Here is a 21727-nt window from a genome sequence, read left to right as displayed (position 1 = left end):
CTCCGAGGTAAGATCGAGAAAATAGTAGATTTCATGAGTCGGAGGAATATCAAGATCTCTGCGGTGCAGGAAACTAAGCTCAACAACAACTGTAGCTTACAACGTTGTGATGGTTACAACGTGCTAAGGAAATATCGCACCAGAAGTGGATGTGGGGGATTAGCTTTCCTGTTGCACCAGTCTGTCCAATACAGACCTATCTCGCTTGAGCCTGTCTCTAATAACCCGCACATGGAATGTCTGGGGTAGCATTTAGGCGTAAAACTGCCGAGATAGAGTTGTTGAACGTATACATGCCGCCGAGAAATAGATGTACATCAGATTACGTGCCCAACATTAGCCCGCTTTTGGAAGGTCATAATCGTCTGGTCCTGGGGGACTTTAATGCGCATCATGAGAGGTGGCATTCGGCCCTCGGAGACGACCAGAGAGGTACAGCGCTGGCTGAGCAGATTGATATTTCTACGTTTTGCACGGTAAATGAGGACGCACCTACCAGAATTAGAGGAGAGTGTCACTGTTCGCCAGACATAACCATCGTGTTACCTGGTCTGACAAATGAGGTTACCTGGCAACCCGTCATTTCCCTTGGATCAGACCATCTCCCCATAATTGTCTCCATTAGCAGAGCACCAGATTTTATCACCTCTGAACGCCGCACATTCGTCAATCATACGAATGGTGATTGGCCGAGTTTCAGAGAGTTCACCAATCACCGCTTCAGAGAACTGCCCAATCCTTCTGATGTTCGGGTAGCGGAAAGGACGATCCGAGACATCATCACTGCTGCAGCCGCACGTCATATCACTGCTGGTCGAATACCCGAAGTAAGACCAAATTTCCCAACAGAGGTGACGGGATTAGCAAATGAGCGTGATGAGCTTCGTCGAACCAACCCCAATGACCCCAGAGTCAGGGAACTGACACTGGAGGTTTAGAGGCTGGTCGGCGAACATAAGCGGAACAAGTGGTTAAATCATCTGATGAGTTGCAGCATTGGAGCCGGTATAGGTGAATTGTGGGCAACGGTTAAGTCACTCTCGAACCCTGGAAGAAGGGAAGATAGGACCTCAGTCACGTTTGGCGACGTTACGTTGACTGACCCGAAGAGGTGCGCAAGTAATTTCAATCGACAGTTTGTCGAGCATCCCGAGAGTGACAGGGCGAAGAGAAGAGTATTACGTCGCATCAGATCTCTTCCTGCCGAGGATGAACCACCACAATTTACAATGGATGATGTTGCCAATGCCATCAGGAACGCTAAATCATCCAAAGTGTTGGGCCCTGATGGAATCTCCATGGTAATGTTGAAGCAGCTGGATGAGCCGGGAGTCGAGTATCTCACCAAAGTCTTCAACTTGTCGCTAGCCACCCTCGTTGTTCCCGAAGTCTGGAAAATGGGCAGGGTGGTCTCACTACGGAAGCCAGGCAAGGATGCCTGCAAAGGTGAATCGTACAGGCCGATTTCGCTTCTGTCACCTGTAGCGAAGACCCTTGAGGCCTTAGTCCTCCCCAGCATTAGAAACAGCTATCAAGTTGCCGATCATCAACATGGATTCCGTAAGCAGCACAGCATGACAACAGCGCTGCACGCCATCTCCACACATATTTGTCGAGGACTCAACCAGGAGCGGCCGTGTGATAGAACAGTGGTGGTGGCGCTTGACTTATCAAAAGCCTTTGATACAGTCAGGCACTCCACGCTGTTCGAGGAAATCATGCAGATAACACTCCGGCCAAGTCTGAAACGTTGGATAATCAACTATATGTGTGGTCGCCAGTCGTATGTGGAATTCAGGAACAAGAAATCCAAGCCATTTAGAGTGAAACAGGGGGTTCTCCAAGGAGGGGTGATATCTCCGGAACTGTTTAACCTCTACCTTTCCTGTATTCCGCCCCCTCCAGACGGCATTGAGATCGTAACGTATGCGGATGATTGTACGATCCTGGCGTCAGGTACCTACGCTGATGACATCTGTGAGAGACTGAACTCCTATTTAACCGATCTTACAACCTTTTTCCACGCGAGGAATATGCAGATATCCGCCACTAAATCGACGGCCACTCTGTTCACCGCATGGACGGCGCAGTATAGAAGAGAGCTGAATATCAGGGTCGATGGTAGCAGAATTCCGACCACAAACTGCCCCAAAATTCTAGGGGTCACATTCGACACCACTTTCACGTCATCCTCGCATGCCACATCTATCTGCGATAACCTGAAATGTAGGAACAAGGTCCTCAAGTCCCTAGCCGGCAGCACTTGGGGTGCAGATAAAGAAACCTTGTTGACCACGTATAAAGCGATAGGTCGGTCTGTGGTATGTTATGCGGCGCCAGTTTGGTCCCCGAATTTATGTGACACGCAGTGGGATAAGATCCAAATTTGTCAGAACGCCGCCCTGAGAACAGCAACAGGCTGCCTCCTCAAATCTACAGTGGACCATCTACATGAGGAGGCAAAGATTCTTCCAGTACGACAACATAATGAGATGCTATCGTTGCAGTACTTGCTCGGGTGTTACCGTGAGAGCCATCCCAATCACCATCTGCTGGCTAGGCCCGACACATTCAAGCATATCAGGAAGGATATTCATGCTCTAGAGAGGGAGGTCCAACAATATAGGAGAGAACCCCTAGATCAACAGATATATCAAGCAGGTTTAAATAGTCTTCACACGGATGCAGTTGCTAAGGCCATAAGCAAATAAAGTGCGAACAAAGTTCTCGGAGTACATCCCCCATCTATCACAGCTGAGGAGCGTTAGCTGCCACAACAAACCAAAGCCGTGCAAGCCATCTGCCCAGTATGCGGCATGGGCCCGCACGACACACTGCACCTATTCATCTGCCCTGCCAAACCTACTCATCTAACTCCCGTGGTTCTGTGGTTACATCCCATCGAAACAGCCACATTCCTGGAACTGGATATAGACCCAGAGCCAGATTAAGCAGAAGAATGAACTTACAAACATATGGGGTTTATTCTGAACGAAAATTCCCCGTGAGTTTTGTCTTTCCGCCGTTTCATCTTAAGGGAGAAAGTGAAAAAACTCACGGGGAATTTTCGTTCAGAATCAACCCCATAACAAAACATTGTTACAACAACAACACTTTTTTTTGAAGGCCTCTTAAGTGGTCTAACTGGTTTTCTATACGGTGACGATGCCTCTCAAGTCTTTAAAGGATTCTAAATGAATAAAAGGCCATCCCTGTATAGAAGAAATCTAAAGGATTTCCAGAATATATGAACGGATTTCTTGTGTTAGGTAATAAGTTTGGACCTTCTGTTTATAGAAGGGCGCTAAAGGGCCTTTGGGTATTTAAGTCCTCCATGTGGTCATTTATTTATATTCACGAAAGAACTCTAAAGTACTTCAGATGTCCACTAAATCTAACAGCTCTTCCATTTCTATTTATATAACCTCTGAATGATTTTTGAAGACCTTCATTCATTAGAGGTTTTCTATTCATACAAATCCTCCAAAGTGGTAGGTGACCTTCGAAGTATCTAAAGCCTCTTTTAGGTCTAAAGAATCTAAGATTCTTATGTATATAGAACATATGCGTATATATATGAAAGTCCCTTCTGCCTTATCTTTTAATTGAAAGACCTTTGGAAGATTTTAAGAAACCATTTAGGAGCCTACCTCCTGTTGGCCAATTACATATTTACAACCTTCATGAGTTCTGTAATTGTCAGAATTATAACGGGGGTTATCATGAACGGCAATTCCCCGTGATTTTTTTCACTTTCTCCCTTAACTTACAACGGCGGAAAAACAAAACTCGCCGGGTAATTTCATTCATGACAACCCCCAACAACTTTGCATTTGAAATAAGCAACCTGAACAGAGCAATTGAGAAGGGAACAATTTTCACATGGGAAAATTAAAGTACAAGAACAGGTGTCATCCTAATACACCCACCATACAAACCCATAAACATATTGGTTAAAACACTACCATGTGCTTACCTGTCCTTTTGAAACATATATGGGCGTTCTGTATATAATCCATGTAACACTTTCAAAATAGGGCGCCGTTGTCAGAGATCCTTTATAAGTATAATAATGTTTACTTAACTCCTGCAAACCAATCCAAGAAAGGCAATCTAAAATTTGAAATAATTAAATAATAATTTTACCATTTCCAAATGCGTTATATGCGTTAAAATACTTACCCGAATCAACAGATGCTGAGGTATGGATTTTTTGTACAATTCGTATACCTTCGGTAATTTTCTTAAATTCTGGACAATCTTTTTCACCACATGCCTGTATAAAGAATGCCACAACAGCCAACCCATCGGGTTTATTCTTTGCCTCTGAGAAATCTTTGTACTTTGAATTATAGTGCACCGCATGCGCTTCCATGGAATATTTCATACCTTCCAGCGTATGTTCACAGCCAGATTCATCGGTGTCGGCCCAATGAAAATGCAATTGTTCGAAAATATATTTATCATCACCCAGACAACCGCCCAGCAGGTAGGGTTGTTCTTTGCGTTTGGCAAATGTTACCATGGCCGATGTACCGGTATTGTGTATGCGTGCAACACCAACCGGTTCCCAATGGCCATGATATTCGAGTGGATCAATATCATCGATATGTTCAATGACACGATTGCTAATTTCGATTGGTGATTGAACGGGCATTTTTTGTTGTGTTGTGTTGCGTCGTTCTTTAAGCGTTTAAGGCTTCTTTTTTGGTTATGCTACCCGCCGGTGTGTTGCTATAGAGTTTAATTGAAAGCCAAGCTTTTTTTCCAACGCTGTTGCTAAACACTGGCGATCACTAATTATGTAATATTAACGCCGTGATAGGATTTTTTCTTAACTTTAAAAACACAAACGTGTTGTGGTTTATGTAGCCAAGTAAACTGCGACGTGGTGGCGAATTTTATTAAACTCGTTGAGGATCAAGAAATGAATTTATGCTGCTTCAGTTTGCCGGTATCGGTAACTTTGCTGCTGCAGCTTCAATACTTGGAGGCGATATGTTTAAACTGAAATGAGAGAGATAGATAAAAGAGTTAAAAGCTATTTATAATGGAGTATGATTTTAAAAACAATATTATGATTATGCTCGAGGGTACTCTCAGAATCCATTTAAGGTCTCTAAAGGCTATTCCATGTGTAGAAGACCTAGAAAATGTCCCCAATATACATATAAAAAACTCTAAATGGTTCTTCGAAAAATATAATACTTCAGAAATGTCTAAAAGGTCTCTAAAGGGAATTCCATACATAGGAAGACCTCTAATAGGATTAATATATGTATAGGTGACTCGATGGTTCTGAAAAGAAAATTATTGTCACTGCCTAAAGCAAATGCCTAAAATTATGCAACTATTTTTTAAAAATACAATTTTGTTATCCAAAATTTTATAATTATAGGAATAATATTCTATTTATTATTTTCTATTTTAACCTCTCTAATTAAAAAAAAATATTTTAATATATTTTTAATTTATGGAAAAAATTTAAATTCACGGTTATGGAAAAAAATATTTTTTAAATTCACGCTTATGAAAAAAAATATTTTTAAAATTCACGCTTATGGAGAAAAAAATATTTTTAAAATTCAAGTTTATGGAAAAAAAATATTTTTAAAATTCACGCTTATGGCAAAAAATATTTTTAAAATTCACGCTTATTAAAAAAAAAAAAATATTTTTAAAATTCACGCTTATGAAAAAAAATATTTTTAAAACTCACGCTTATGGGAAAAATGTTTTTAAAATTCACGCTTATTAAAAACATATTTTTTATATCATCGATTATAAAAACTTATTGAAAAATAATAAAAAACACGGTTGGTAAAAAATATTTTTTTAAAATCCACGATATAGAGGACATTTTTCTAAAATCTTTTTTAGAAAAATATTTTTGAAAATCCACAAATATTGAATAAATATTTTTGAAAATGCACAATTATTGAATAAATATTTTTTAAAAATCCACAATTATTTTATCAATATATTTTCGAAAATTCACAATAATTGAAATAAAATATTTTTGAAAAATATTTTCTAAATAATCATAATTATTGAAAAAATATTTTTGTAAAACCACAATTATTGAAAAATATTTTCTAAAAAAATCATAATTATTAAAAAAATATTTTAAAAAGTCAACGATATTTTGAAAAATATTTGAACATATCCACGAATATTGAAATAATACTTTAAAAAATCAACGATTATTAAAAAAATATTTAAACAATTCCACGAATATTTAAGAAATCCACGATAGTTAAAGAATAATGATTAAACAAATGCACGACTAATCAACGAAAAAATATTTAAAAAATCTACGATTGGAAAAAATATTTTAAATCCACGATTGAAAAAAATATTTAAAAAAATGAAAAATATTTAAAAATCCACGATTGAAAAAAATGTTTAAAAAAATTGAAAAATATTTTAGAAAAATCCACAATTATTGAGAAATATATATTTGAAAAATACACAATTATTGAAAAAAATATCTTTGAAAAATTTTTAAAAATCTAAAATTGTTGCGAGTGGTATTGCTTTGTTCCTTTACTTTTTTAGTAGTAAAAGTAGCAAAAGAGAGAACTGTCAAAATTGCTCTCACGGAACAAGTTTTTCCCAAAAGTAAAGGAACGGAAAAATAGTAGATCTGAAACACTGCCAAAAAGACAAACATGGCTGCCTAAAACAATAACAAAAAACAAAATAAATTTCACTAATTGTTCCTTTTTATTTAAAAAAAAAAAAATATTTCTGAAAAATGTAAAATTATTGAGAAAAATATTTAAAAAATCCACTATTAATCAGAATTTTTTTAATTCACAACTAATGAGAAAAATTTTTGAAAACCCACATTTATTGAGAAAAATATTTCTGAAAAATCCAAAATTATAGAGAAAAAATATTTTTAAAACTACACAATTATGTTTATTCAATATAGTCTGGATTAGTCCCATTGTTGTTGTTTTAATATTATTTAAACAACTAATTTATTAGTGGAGAAAGTTTGGCATTGTTCACAATTATAGAGAAAATCATTTCTAAAAAAATCCGGAATTATGAGAAAAATATTTTTTGGAAAATCCAATCTAAAAAAAATCCACGATTATTAAGAAAAATATTTTTTAAAAATTTACAATTTTTGAAAAAGTATTAAGAAAAATTATTTTTTATTATTATTCAGAATTATTGACAAAATATTTAAAAAAATTCACAATTGTTGAGAAAAATAACGAAAAAAAACACAAATATCGAGAAAAATATTTTTGAAAAGTTTAAAAAAATCCTCAATCTGAAAATTGTTTTTAAAAACCCACAATTATTTAGAAAATATTTTTTTTAATTCCACAAATGTTGATTTTTTAAATTAACAATTAGTGAGAAAAATTACTTTGAAAATCCAAAATTCTTGAAAAAAAAAATATTTTTGAAAAATCCCCTAATATTCAGAATATTTAAAAGACCCCAAATATTCAGATTTAAAAAAAAAACACAATTATTGAGAAAAATGTTTTTAAAAAAGTCCACAATTTTTAGGAAACATATTTTTAAAAATTCCACAATTATTTTTGAAAATTCCCCTAATATTCAGAATTTTTTAAAAAATCCACAAATATTCACAATTTTTAAAAAATCCACAATTATTGAGAAAAATGTTTTTAAAAAGTCCAACATTTTTAGGAAAATATTTTTTAAAAAATTCCACAATTATTGCGAAAATTATTTTAAAAAAATCCACGATTATTGAGAAAAATATTTTTAAAAAAATCCACAATTATTGAGAAAAATATTTTTTAAAATCAACAATTATTGAGAAAAATATTTTCGAAAATCCACAATTTTTGGGAAAAAAATAATAAAAAAACAAACAATTATTGAGAAAGATATTTTTAAAAAATCCACAATTACCGAGAAAAATATTTTTGAAAAATCCAAAATTAAAAAAAAAAAAAATAAAAATCTCCAATTATCGAAAACAAATATTTAAAAAAAATTACAATTATTGATAAAAACATTTTTGAAAAATGTGCAAATAATGAGAAAAATATTTAAGAAACATGTTCTTTATAAAACCCACAATTATTAAGAAAAATATTAAAAAATCCACAATTATTAAGAAAAAATACTGAAAAATTCAACTATTAAGGAAAATGTGTGTGTTTTTTTTTAAATCCACAATCATTGAGAAAAATATTTTTGAAAAAGTCCAAAATTTTTAGAAAAAATATTTAAAAAAAATCCACGATTATTGAAAAAAATATTTTCAAAAAATGTACAATTTTGGAAAAAATTATTGAGAAAAATTATTTTTAAAAATCCACAATTATTGGAAAAACTATTTAAAAATCCACATTTGTTGAGAAAAATAATGAAAAAGTTAAAATATCCTCAATCTGAAAATTGTATTTAAAAATCCACAATTATTTAGAAAATATTTTGTTTTTTAATTCCACAACTGTCGATTTTTTTAAATCAAAAATTATTGAGAAAAATTACTTTGAAATATCCAAATTTTGAAATATCAAAAAATTTAAAATTTTGAAAAAATATTCCGAAAAATTATTTTTAATAATCCACAATTAGTGAAAAAACTATTTTAAAAAATCCACAATTGTTGAGAAAAATATTGAAAAAAACCACAATTGTCGAGAAAAATATTTTTGAAAAGTTCAAAAAAAAAAAAACTTTTAAAAAATCCTCAATGTGAAAAATAATTTTTAAAATCCCCAATTAGTTAGAAAATATTTTTTTTAATCCTGTATTGTTGATTTTTTTCTTATATCAACAATTATTGAGAAAAAAATTATAGAAATATCCATAATTCTTAACAAATATATATATATATATTTCTAAAAATCACCAAACATTCAGAATTTGTTAAAAAAATCCACAAATATTCAAAATTTTTAAAAAATCCACAATTATTGAGAAAAATGTTTTTATTTTTAAAAAATATTCTAAAATACATTCTTAAAAATATTTTTAGGAAAAACATGTTTTAAAAAATTCCACAATTATTGCGAAAAATATTTTAAAAAATCCACGATTATTGAGAAAAATATTTTTAAAAAATTACAATTTTTGAAAAAAATTTTGAGAAAAATTATTTTAAAAAATCCACAATTATTGAAAAAATATTTTAAAAAATCCAAAATTTTTGAGAAAAATATTGAAAAAAACCACCCTTTTCGAGCAAAATATTTTTGAAAAGTTCAAAAAAAAAACTTAAAAAATCCTTAATGTGAATGTTTTTAAAAATCTGCAGTTATTAAGAAAATATTTTTGAATCCGCAATTGTTGATTTTTTTAATCAAAAAATATTGAGATAATTTTCTTGGAAAAATCCACAATTCTTGAAAAAAAATATTTTTGAAAAATCCCCAAATATTCAGAATTTTTAAAAATCTCCATATATTCAGAATTTTTTTAAAAATCCACAGTTATTGAGAAAAAATGTTTTTATTTTTAAAAAATATTCTTTATGAACTCCACTTTTATTTAAATATTCTTTAAAAAATCCACATTTGTTAAAAATGTTGTTTTTCAAAAATGCTCTTTTTTCAAATATTCTTTAAAAATATCCTTTTTTTCGACAAAATTGTCCTTGAAAAATTATTTATTTTTATTTCACGTCCATTGGACAAATGGTCCTTGAAAAATACCCCAACTAACCGGTTAACAGCTCGAATTTCAAAATTTAACTGTTCAGAGCTTGTTCTGGACATGTCATCAAACAGCCAGTTCCGAATAAATAACAATTATAATCAAGAATGAAAGAAAGAATAAATTTCACGACTTTTCAATTCATTCCGATGATGACTTATACGTCGTTTGTGTTATGTCTGTCTGTCGTCTTTCATTGATACCTTTCAATGCAACCCTTTTACGCCCCACCTTCATATCGGCAATAAATAAATAGGTTGTGGAGGTGGTCTGGATGGTGTTTATTTTATGGCAAAAGCGTTTCATTTGTTTTCAATATTTCAATGTCAATAGAAGAAAAAAGTATTAATAAATTTATCAGTCAGTAGAGACGTCCTATGACAATGGCAAAACAGTTGTACGGATGGTCGAACAACAGTCGAGTTGAAAAGTGAACAATGTTTAACCCTTCTGCCAAAACGAAAGTAAATTGCGGGACTAATATTTATAATTGTTTGCAAACTTTTCTTGAAAACTGTTCAAAGTAAATGCTGTTAGAAATCCATCAGGCAATAAAGCCATTCATCAAATTTCACATTCAAAGGCAAGGGCAAGGATTCGTGGAACCTTGCTAGTTCGTCGAACTACTAGGTGAAATGAACATGAATGAACATACATACATATAATATGAGCAAAGAACATTAGACATTTAACACTTTATGTCATTGTCACTTTCACAAATAAATGAATAAGACGACTTTAACACCTCTGCCTCCAAATGACCGACCCACAACCACATCTCGTTCTGTAATTCCCACTTATCACGGAACTTAGGCATTTAGCCGGTGAAACGCAACAAACCCAGCAATTGATTAACAATGCCATTGAAATTGAATAATTTATTTATCATTCAGTCAAATGGTCACGTCACTTTATATCTTTGCTCCTTTGAGTGTTTGTGGACAAACAACAAGCCCAGGAAGGAAGACACAAAGGCATTGGCAGGAAATTGCATGCTATTCGATAATAAAGTGATACAACAATTATCTAATTTAAACAAAAAGTGATAATAAAATGCTAAAATAAATATTATTTAAAAAAGAATTTTCAAGATAAATGTGGGGTAGTAAAAATCAGACAATGAGATAATAATTTTAACAAATATGAGCTTATGAGAATCTGGTTAGTTAATTGCCAACATTAACATTGAGTTATTGCCAAAGTTTATCGTGCTCATCTATCATTGCGGTTGGCCCCGGCAGGGTTTTTTGGAGTTTTTGGACTATTATCTCAGGAAATATGGACTTAGTTTCTAAAGTATTTGTAACGTCGAAGACAAACTGTTGCAAAAAAATTAAAAACTATCCGAGAGCTGGTCTTAAAGTACAAGGTATGGACTAAACTGTTACATACTTCGAGAAACATTTGTTAGGAATGTATCAGACTTGATCAAAGTATAGACAAAATATTACGTGATGCAATATTTGGTACACAGCAGCAAACCAGAAAATCAGAACAGAAGATCTACCATTGTTAAAAAATCTTTAAAAATCCAAAATTGTTGAAAATATTGTTCAAATAATCCACCTAGCCTCATTATGTTTATATGTGTATCTAAAATAAAAAAAAAATTATTTTGATGTTTATTTCTAAAAATAATAATAACGCTGTGATAATATAATAAAATATGAATATTTATATTGTTTTGTAGATTACCCCCTGATGATGCAATTAAATAATTGCGAAATATTGGGAAAAGAATGAAGAAATAAAAAAACAAATATAATGACCTCAAGCTCAAAAAACTTCTTATTTGTTAGTCCACCATTGTTGAAAATTTCTTCAAAATATTCACGACTGTTGAAAAAATATTTGTTAAAAATTCCAGGATTTTCGAAAAAACAATACTTTTAAAAAACGCACGATTGTTGAACGTATTTTTTAAAAATCCACAATTGTTGAAACATTTTTGTAAATACACAATTGTTTTTTTTTCAATACAGGCTTGTTGAAAAATGTTTTTAAAAGATCTACGATTGTTAATATTTTCTAAAAAATCAACAACTGTTGAATTTAAAAAAACTACGATTGTTCATTTTTTTAAATTAAATTTAAATTCATTGTTGAATTTTTTTTTTCAAATCCAGAATTAATTAATTTTTAAAAAATCTACAATTGATTAATTTATTTTAATAACCAATTGTTGTAAAAATATTTTTTTAAAAAAATTCGTTCATTGATTTTTTTTAAATCCACGATTGTTGAAAAAATATTTTGTAAAATATGCACGATTATTGATTTTTTTTAAATACATGATTGTTGATTTTTTTAAATAATCCATGATTGCTGATTTACATCCACGAATGTAGAATAATTTCTTTAAATCTACGATTGTTGAACAAATTAAAAAATCCACGATTGTTGAAATTTTAAAAGCAAATAAAAAATCAAGTCTACGATTGTTGAACAAATGTTTGTTTTAAAAAATCCACAATGGTCGAGAAAAATATTTTTTAAAAAATGCACAATTGTTGAGAATTCCATAATTGTTGAGAAATTTTTAAAAAATCCACAATTATTGAGAAAAATATTTTTTAAAAACCAACAATTATTGAGAAAAATATTTTCGAAAATCCACAATTTTAAAAAACATAAACAATTATTGAGAAAGATATTTAAAAAAAATCCACAATTACTGAGAAAAATATTTTTGAAAGATCCCAAAATTAAAAAAAATTAAAAATCTGCAAGTATCGAAAACAAATATTAAAAAAATTACAATTATTGGTAAAAACATTTTTGAAAAATGTGCTAATAATTAAAAAAAATAATTAAGAAACATGTTCTTTATAAAACAAATATTAAAAAATCCACAATTATTAAGAAAAAATACTGAAAAATTCAACTATTGAGAAAAATGTGTTTTTTTTTTTGAAAATCCACAACCATTGAAAAAAAATATTTTTGAAAAAGTTTACAATTTTTAGGAAAAATATTTTTAAAAACTCAACAATTATTGCGAAAAATATTTAAAGAAATGCACGATTATTGAGAAAAATATTTTTAAAAAATTTACAATTTTTGAAAAAAAATATTGAGAAAAATTATTTTTAAAAACTAACAATTATTGAAAAAAAATATTTAAAAAAATCCACAATTGTTGAGAAAAATATTGAAAAAAGACAATTGTTGATTTTTTTAAATCAAAAAATATTGAGATAATTTTCTTGAAAAAAGAAACAATTTTTGAAAAATCCCAAAATATTCAGAATTTTTTTTTTTAAAAAATCCACAATTATTGAGAAAAATGTTTTTATTTGTGAAAAATATTCTAAAATACATTCTTAAATATCATCTTGAAAAAATATTTGAAAATATTTGTTGAAAAAAATTTTTGTTAAAAATTCCAGGATTTTCGGAAAAATAATATTTTTAAAAAACTCACGATTGTTGAACGTTTTTTTTTTAAATCCACAATTGTTGAACAATTTTTTAAATACACAATTAATTGTTGATTTTTTTTAAATCCAGGCTTGTTGAAAAATGTTTTTAAACAATTTTCAAAAAAATTTACGATAGTTAAGAAATATTTTTTAAAAAATCAACGATTGTTGATTTTAAAAAAAAACCTACGACTGATCATTTTTTTAAATTAAATTTAAATTCATTTGTTTTTTTTTCAAATCCAGAATTGTTGAATTATTTTTAAAAAAATCTACATTTGGTTAATTTTTTTTAAATATACATTTGTTGTAAATTCTTTTTAAAATTTTTTTTCCACGATTGTTGAATTTTTCTTTAATTTGCGATTGTTGAAAAAATATTTTGTAAAAAATGCAAGATAGTTGATTTTTTTTAAATAATCCATGATTGAGAATATTTTTTTTTTAAATCTACGATTGTTGAAAAAAAAAATTAAAAAAATCCACGATTGTTGAAAATTGTTTCAAATCTACGATTTTTGAAAAAAAAAATGTAAAAAGCAAATCAGAAATCAAGTCTACGACAAACCCGTTCGTAGGTATTGATATGGTTACGAAGTTTTTCGGCAAATCACACACACGCGACCCGAACGCAAAGTAAGAGAGCAAATGTTTTGATTTTTTTACTTCAGTCTTGTACTGAATGTCATGCAAGCAGGTTGATGCCGTTTTTTTTTTTTTTTGGGTACACTGAAAAGATTTTGCAGTTGTACAGCAAATATGTGGAGGGAAGAATTTGAAAATGATTTTTTGTTTTGTATTAATATTTTTAATGACGCAGAATGCCTCGTCTACAATGCAACAATAAAAAATGTATATAAACAAAGGAGAGGATTTGAAATGCGGTATCTGTATCTGTTTGCTTTGATGAAAGCACTGATATAAGGGACACAAGTCAAATGCTAATTTGTATTAGAACCGTAAACAATTTGTTCAATGCATTTGAAGAAATTTTAAAGTTGAAATCGCTATCATTAATTAACTCTTAGCAATCGCAGATTTAATAAAAGAAACTAAAGTGGATACTTTTGACTGTGATTCACTGTATATTATTTTTAATTTTAGTCATACAAAGCGAACGCGCCAACAATATATTTTTTCTATTTGAAAATTTTGCCTTTTTAGGCGAAGATCATATTTAGTTTTTTTTTTTTTTTAATTTATTAATCGAGCTTTTTTATGATCTATAATGCAAATGAAAAAGGAAAGCCGACGATTCGAACCCACACACCCACCACTATGTTTGGCTCTGAACGCTAACACGCCGTGACAACTTTTTTCCTTTGTTTTTCATTTCATACTCAATATGAAAATCATCACCCTGTTCTGTTCTGTCAGTGTAATTTTACCCAAACATAAACAATTTAAGCGCTCGCTCTTCTTGGTCGGCTATGGTCTACGATTGTTGAACAATTTTTTTTTTAATCTACAATTGTTGAACCACTGTTTTTTATAAATCTACGATTGTTGAAAAAATATATTTACAAAAATACGCTATTGTTGAATTTGTTTAAATCTACTATTGTTGAAAAAATATTTTTTAAATCTGATTGTTGAAAAAAATATTTTTTTTAAATAACGATTGTTGAACAAATATTTTTTTTTTTATAAATCCACGATTGTTGGAAAAATATTTTGTAAAAAATTCACGATTGTTGATTTTTTTTAAAATCCATGATTGTTGATTTTTTTACGATTGTAGAATATTTTTTTTTAAATCGACGATAGTTGAAAAAATTAAAAAATCCACGATTGTTGAAATTTATTTTAAATTTACGATTTTTGAAAAAAAAAAAAAAAAATTTAAAAAAGCAAATCAAAAATCAAGTCTACGATTGTTGAACAAATGTTTTTTTTTTATAAATCCACGATTGTTGAAAAAAATATATTTTTAAAAAATCCACGATTGTTGAAAATATATTTTTAAAAAATCAACGATTGTTGAAAATATATTTTTAAAAAATCCACGATTGTTAAAAAAATATATTTTTAAAAAATCCACGATTGTTGAAAAAAATATATTTTTAAAAAATCCACAATTGTTGAAAAAAATATATTTTTAAAAAATCCACGATTGTTGAAAAAAACTATATTTTTTAAAAATCCACGATTGTTAAAATTTTTGTTAATCTACTATGGTTGAAAAAAATATTTTTTTTAAATAACGAATCTTGAACGAATGTCTTTTTATAAATCCACGATTTTTGAAAAAAATATATTTTTAAAATCTACGATTGCTGAAAAAATATTATTTTTACTATGACATGTTTATAAAGGTACAACATATTATAAACTTAGTCTGAAAAAATATATTTTTAAAAAATCCACGATTGGTTAAGAAGAAAAAAATCCACGATTGTTGAAAAAATATATTTTTACGCTTTTTGAAAAAATATTAGCAAATCAACGGTCATTGAAAAAATATTTTAAAAAATCCACGTTCGTTGAAAACGTATTAAAAAAAATACGTTTATTGAAAAATATTTGAAAAAGTTACGCTTATCGAAAAAAAATATTTAGAATAAAATATTTAAAAAATCTACTTTTATTAAAAAATATTTTAAAAATCTACGTTTATTGAAAAAAAAAATATTAAAAAAAATCGACGCTTATTGAAAAAATAGTTAAAAATCCACACTTATTCATGGTAGAACAAAGAAGGTAAAGCAAATACTACAACAAATACAACTCAGCAACAACCACATAGAAAATTGTTTTTGTTTGTAACGTTAGTGTCACCGGTAAATGTAAACAAAAGAAGGAAATATTTATAAATTATTGGAATTTAAAAAACTAATATTTTTCACATTTCATAAAATATTTTGAAAACGTCAATGAAAATTCCTTTCATTTTAAATTTGAATATTTCCATATCATTCCACTAAATGGATAATTTCGTACAGAAGGTAGAATTCTTGCAAAAATCTTTGGGATCGCTGGAAATTCATTGAAAAAGGTGAAGCTGTTTAAGTCTTTTTTTTTTTTTTTTTTTTTTTTTTTTTGAAATCAAAAGGCACATTTTTATTAGGGCTTTATTATTTTTTTTTAATTTAACAAAATAGCACTCATATTAACAAATGCTGTACCGCCTCTGTAAGTGGTGTTTTAGTGTGCGGCGCGTTGTTCGGACTTGGATGGGGTTACATGTCCTTGGTATGAAGAAGTATTTATGGGAAATAGTTTTTTTCGGAATGACATATTTTTTCCTCAAAATATATTTATCCCTAATATACATGGAAAATAGAAACAAATATATGGAATGTCGTACGAAAATTTGACACTAACATTACAACCCAGTTCAGTCAGCTGCGTATTGCTGTTACCTTATATTGTTCTACCATGATGCTTATTGAAAAAAAGTATTTAACAAATATTTTAAGGTGTAAAGAATTGTTGATAAACTCACAAAAATTAATGTTTTAATATATAAAAATATCAAATATTATTTTTGTTTTATTTGTGAACACTTTAACCGCACTAACATTAAACTGGAGCAATAAACTTTGAACTAAAACCGCAAAAAATTACACTGCACTAAGTTCAATTGGTGCTTTGTCATTTGCCGGTACGAACAATGTCAGCTGCAATATGTCTGTCGAACGACCGATGGGTAAAAAAATGTAACACAAATTGCAAATTCATAAAATTGTTATTTGTTTTTCATTATTGATTTGTGGTTGCAATAGATTTCAGTTTTTTATATTGAATACACTTTTGGCGCACTTTATTAATAATTGTTTTTATTTCTTTAGATATTTAATGTTAATTAAATACTTAATTTAAATAGATAATTACATTTTATTTCCATGTAAAATTAATTTTTGTTTTATTTTCCGCAAAAATTAACTATTTTTTCCAGATCACTCGAAATGCTCAACACACGCACACACACACAATTTAAATATTATTTTATTATTATTTTTATTCCCGCAGTTAGAGAAGAATCACGTGAATTTATAGGTGGTTTGTATAATTTTTGTTATTCTTTCTTTGTAGTTGTTGCCGCTCACTCTCACACTCCACCAGATGTTTCGCCGCGTCTACACGCTTTGCCGTTTAAATTGTAAATGAAATAATCCGTGGTTTCTGTGTTTTTTTTCTGAATAAATAAAAAAAAAATATCTAAAGGTGACAAAAATGCACGAGTACCTGAGCGGAACGACGACTTATCTCTAGCACGAGGAGAACAACAACAACGAATTTTTGTTGTACTCGTAGATAATAACCGGCAGCAAATCTCGTTAGAATTGTTCTTATCAATTTTGACTGATTAGACAGCGATTAAAAACCTCTAAAGTCGGTGAACAAACATTTTCAAGCACCGCATACTCAGACGGACGATTAACCCATAAACGAAATATATGAGGGCAAGCAGGAATTTGTTCCTGCCAATTCTTGTGTTTATGGCCGGGGATCATAAATTTCTTTTTTTTTTGAAGCGTGAAATGAATGATGTCGCAAATATTCAATAATCGCAAATGTAGTAAAATTGGGTGTGAAGGTCGTATACTTTTTATTTTTTAAAGATCATTGTGGTGAAAGTTAAGGGGAGTGTAGGCTATGAAACACACTACTGTTCTAAATTAGCGATACTGATGTCCAGGACATACACTCTAAATTATTTGTTGAAAATCGCAATTGAAATCACTGTGATTTTTTGTTGATTTTTTAAGAGGTGCGTAATAATTAAAAAATTGTAGTGCAATTTACAGAAATGCGTAATTTCAAACATAAATTATTGTAAAAATTGGATTTACAACAGAATATGCTTAAAATTAAACACAAACTGCGTTTTCACAAAGCGTCTAAAAAATTAAAAGCGAGAAGTCAGATGGTATTCGTATATGTATATTTGTTCAGTAAGTACATGTAAATATGTTGGAATAAAAATGAATTTTCCCTTCATATTAAAAATGCGGTTTTATTAAATACATTCAGAAATTAAGCATACATTTGCTGAAATTTACACATAAAACTGCGTAAAATTACAATAAATTGTGTCTAAAATCGCAACAAAAATGTGTAAAGTTTTAAACACATTATGCGTAAATTCTTACAACAACAAAACTGTTGAAAATTACGCATTTTTGTGTCGCATCTTGTTACGTATCATTATCATTGTGAAATTCAACAGAAAAAGTTTAGAGTGTATCTTAAAGCTTCTTTCCTGTTTCACTAATCTCTTTAGCTTTGCTCACAGCTAAATACTCTAATCTTATGGCAGCATAAAACCCAAAAACATGGGTGTTTGACCTAAAAGTCCTATAAACAGATCCTAAATTTTGAAAAGAAGTTACATTTTCGTAAGAGACAAAATATGTTCTGAACGTTTCCAGCTTAAATTTGCAGGGGTTTGTGAGGTAGGTAACATAAACAGGTGTCAACACAAACTACTGGAATAAAATCCATTTTATAGAGACCACGACTTCCCACAGAAAAATATCTGAGCGCGTCATGATCATAAAGAATTCGAAAGAATCATATTGAAAGCGTAGGTCCACGCTTTCGTATAGCCCCCATACAAAATGACGCGTCGTCGTTTTAAGGAATTTTTAAGATATTTGTCCCATTTTACCACCGAATTGGTTGTAATTTGGTATTTTGTGTCTCTAGAGGCCAAAAAACATTCCTACCAAAGTAGGTTTATATAGGTCCACGTTTTGGTATTACCCCCATATAACGCCCCATATAAAGTACGCGTCATTTTAATATATTTTGAATGTATTAGTCCCATTTGATAACAAAATCGGTTGTAACTTTGTATTTTGCATTTCCAGAGGCTAAGAAACATTTCTACCATAAAATGTTTATATAGGTCCACGTTTTGATATAGCCCCCATAGGACGATATCTGCCGATTATCGGTATTTTTAAGGTTTTGGCCTCATTATCACACCGAGATGGCTGAAATTTGGTATTTAGTCCTCGTTTGGGGTATAAAACTTTCCCCCAGAAATTCGTAGGTAAAGGTCCACGCCATCATATAGCCCCCATAGAACAGTACCTTCCGATTTTAGGTATTTTGAAGGTTGTAGCCACATTATTCCACCGAAATGACTGAAATTTGTGGTGGAGGGTATAAAAAGTTCGGCCCGACCGAACTTAACGCTTTTCCTACTTGTTCCTCCTTGACTTTCTTAGAAAATATTAAGACGAAGGTGTCAACCTTCGGAGGGGCCAACATGCTTCACAGTTTTTTTTTTTTCGCGGAGCTTGGTTCGTCTGCTTAGAAGCTGATTTTTCCTCAGTCGGCCCAATCGCCTAAGCGTACTTACATTCTTGGCTTTCTGACCAAATACGGTTTCATTTGAGGTGAATTTACTGCCTTAGAAAATATCGTCTTCCATCGGAGAAGGAACGTGCTTCGCATTTTTTTACAGCGGAACTTGGTTTGTCTTCCCAGAAGATAATTTTTTCGTTTGGCCCAACCACTTTATCGTCCTTTCAGCCTGCGAACGTGCCTAGAGGTTGACATTCTGCTTTACCCTTGCCTTTCGGGTTTTATTTGCGCTTAGAAGTAGATCCATATATCCATACGGGCAAAATGTGCCTCATCGAAATAATGGTTTTAGACCCCAAGCCATGTCCGTCCGTCTGTCTGGCTGGCTGTTGCGCACGATAACTCTTGAACGGAGCAACCGATTCGGTTCAAATTTGGCTTTAGTTTAAGTTCGAAGATGGGTTACATCGGTCCACTCCTTCCGGTACCTCCCCCACAAAAGTTCGAAAATGTTCGGGAAATTTGTGCGCACGATAACTCTTGAAGGGAGTAACCGATTTGGCCACACTTAGTACATCGTGAAAGTTCTACCAGACTTAGATGAAGTTTAAAAATCGAATACTTTGATTTTTGTTGTAGCAACTTGTATTCGCTGTCCCCCATACGACGGTACAAGTTTCATAAGGGGCCAGTCCATACTTCCTGAGAAAATAGCCTGAAAGGTGCAAAACCCTATGACACCGTGTGTAGTGGTTGGAGCGCAAGATAAATCTCGAACGGATCTGCCAATTCGGTCCAAAATTTGGCCTTCGTAATATTTTGTCCAAACATAGTTTAAGTTCGAAGATAAACCATGTCGGTCCACTCCTTCAGGTACCTCCCTCACAAAAATTCAAAAATCTTCGGAAAAAATATGCGCACGATAAATCTTGAAGGTAGCGACTGATGTAATCCATACTCTGCACATCCTAATATATCTACCAGATATAGATCAGGTTTGAATATGGACTATATTTGTGCACTCCTTTGGGTACCTCCCACACAAAATTTCGGATAAGTTCACTTTAAGACCTGCTCTCTGATTTTTGTTGAAGCGATTTGCATTCGCTACCTCCATTACGACGGTAAACGTTTTTTCGGAAGCAGGTCCATATTTCTTGGGAAAACATCCCGAAAGGCGTAAAAAGCCCTATGTCACCATATGTGGCTCTCGAACTGTTCTACGGATTTGGTGCAACATTTGGTCTTCGTCATTTTTTAATCCAAACATAGTTTCATGGGGCAATACCGGTCCCCAACTTCCGGTACTTCTCCCCAATATTTAAAAAATGTAACTAAAATGTTAGGACTATATAACTTCAATGGTGCAACCAATTTGGACCAACATTGGATCTCCTAATATTTTGTCAAAATTTAGTTTAACTTCTAAAATGGCCCATATCGGTCCTCCCTAATGGTACCTCCCCCACAAAAGTTCAACATTTCTGTTAATCCCTAATCCACATTTTTGTCGGCAAGTTCAAATGTTGAAAAAGGGCCACAAAATTCTGAAGAGACGCTAAATACATTCTATCTGTCCGTAGATGAAAGTTTCAATTCACATTGGCTGAGGGTATACCTCTGTCGGCAAAGCCGACTGACAGTTTTTTATTTGTTTTTTTTTTTCAAATTTCTTCATGGATTGACTCCCTGAGAAATCATTGTCAACTTGGGCGAATGGAGCGGAGCTTTGTAGGAGCGAGAACGCTTTACAGTTTGTTTGGTGCGGAACTTGGTTCGCTTTCTCAGAAGAGATAGGTTTTTTTTTAATTTGCTCAAGGATTGACTCTATGAGAAACCATTGTCTTCGTGGGCGAAGTGTGCGAGCTTTCAAAGAGCTAGCACGCGTCACAGCTTTGTTTTTTTTTGCGGAACGTGGCCTGTCTTCTCAGAAGAAGGTTTTTTCTTTCAGTCGGTCCAACAAACAAATGGTCCTTTTAATTTACCCTTCTCTTTCGGGTTCGAGTTGGTCTTAGAATTTGATCCCTACGCCAATTGATCACCTTTATGAATCTCGTTCGGATTAGGGTTAGGATCTTTGGCCTTTTTCCTACCTTTCGAGCTTGGGTTCGGCCTTAGCTTGAGCAGATCCCGATTCTGGCAGGAACATCAGGTACAGGTTACCTGGCGCGTCGAGGCAAGTAAGGGCAACTTCTTGCAAATTTATTGTTGCCTGTACCGGAGTTTACTTTTGATGGAGAAGACCTCCTTCTCAGAATGCAAATTCTGATTTTTTTCTCACGATTTTGTGAAGATATCACTACATCACTGCATTCTTGTAGTGGTTTGTGTCTTTAAATTATTTGACACATCGGTCCTTAGAGTCATTGGCTCTTGTTGTCTCGATC

At 31.3% G+C, this 21727-nt stretch overlaps 1 protein-coding gene across 4 annotated transcripts in view; it reads right to left on the bottom strand.

The window, feature by feature from the left end:
• The window catches only part of CAH3 (Carbonic anhydrase 3), a 64808-nt gene that overhangs the window by 3458 nt on the left and 39623 nt on the right, over positions 1–21727 (bottom strand). Inside the window, exons 1-3 of one of the 4 annotated variants that reach the window (XM_073977461.1) lie at positions 16917–17315; positions 4183–5007; positions 3977–4113 (exon numbers count right to left, since the gene is read on the bottom strand). In XM_073977461.1, the coding sequence (XP_073833562.1) occupies positions 3977–4113; positions 4183–4657 (612 nt within the window). In that variant the 5' untranslated portion in view covers positions 4658–5007; positions 16917–17315. Of the gene's footprint in view, positions 1–3976; positions 4114–4182; positions 5008–9669; positions 9842–16527; positions 16654–16916; positions 17316–21727 lie in introns of those variants that run through there. The other 3 variants (XM_073977464.1, XM_073977463.1, XM_073977460.1) reach the window with 3 other exon arrangements.

This window comes from Musca autumnalis, unplaced genomic scaffold (assembly GCF_047663935.1).
Source record: "Musca autumnalis isolate F117 unplaced genomic scaffold, ASM4766393v1 scaffold_3, whole genome shotgun sequence".
Classification (NCBI taxonomy): domain Eukaryota; kingdom Metazoa; phylum Arthropoda; class Insecta; order Diptera; family Muscidae; genus Musca; species Musca autumnalis.
The sequence above is the reverse complement of the archived record's forward strand: the minus strand, read 5'-3'. Positions and strand labels throughout refer to the sequence as shown.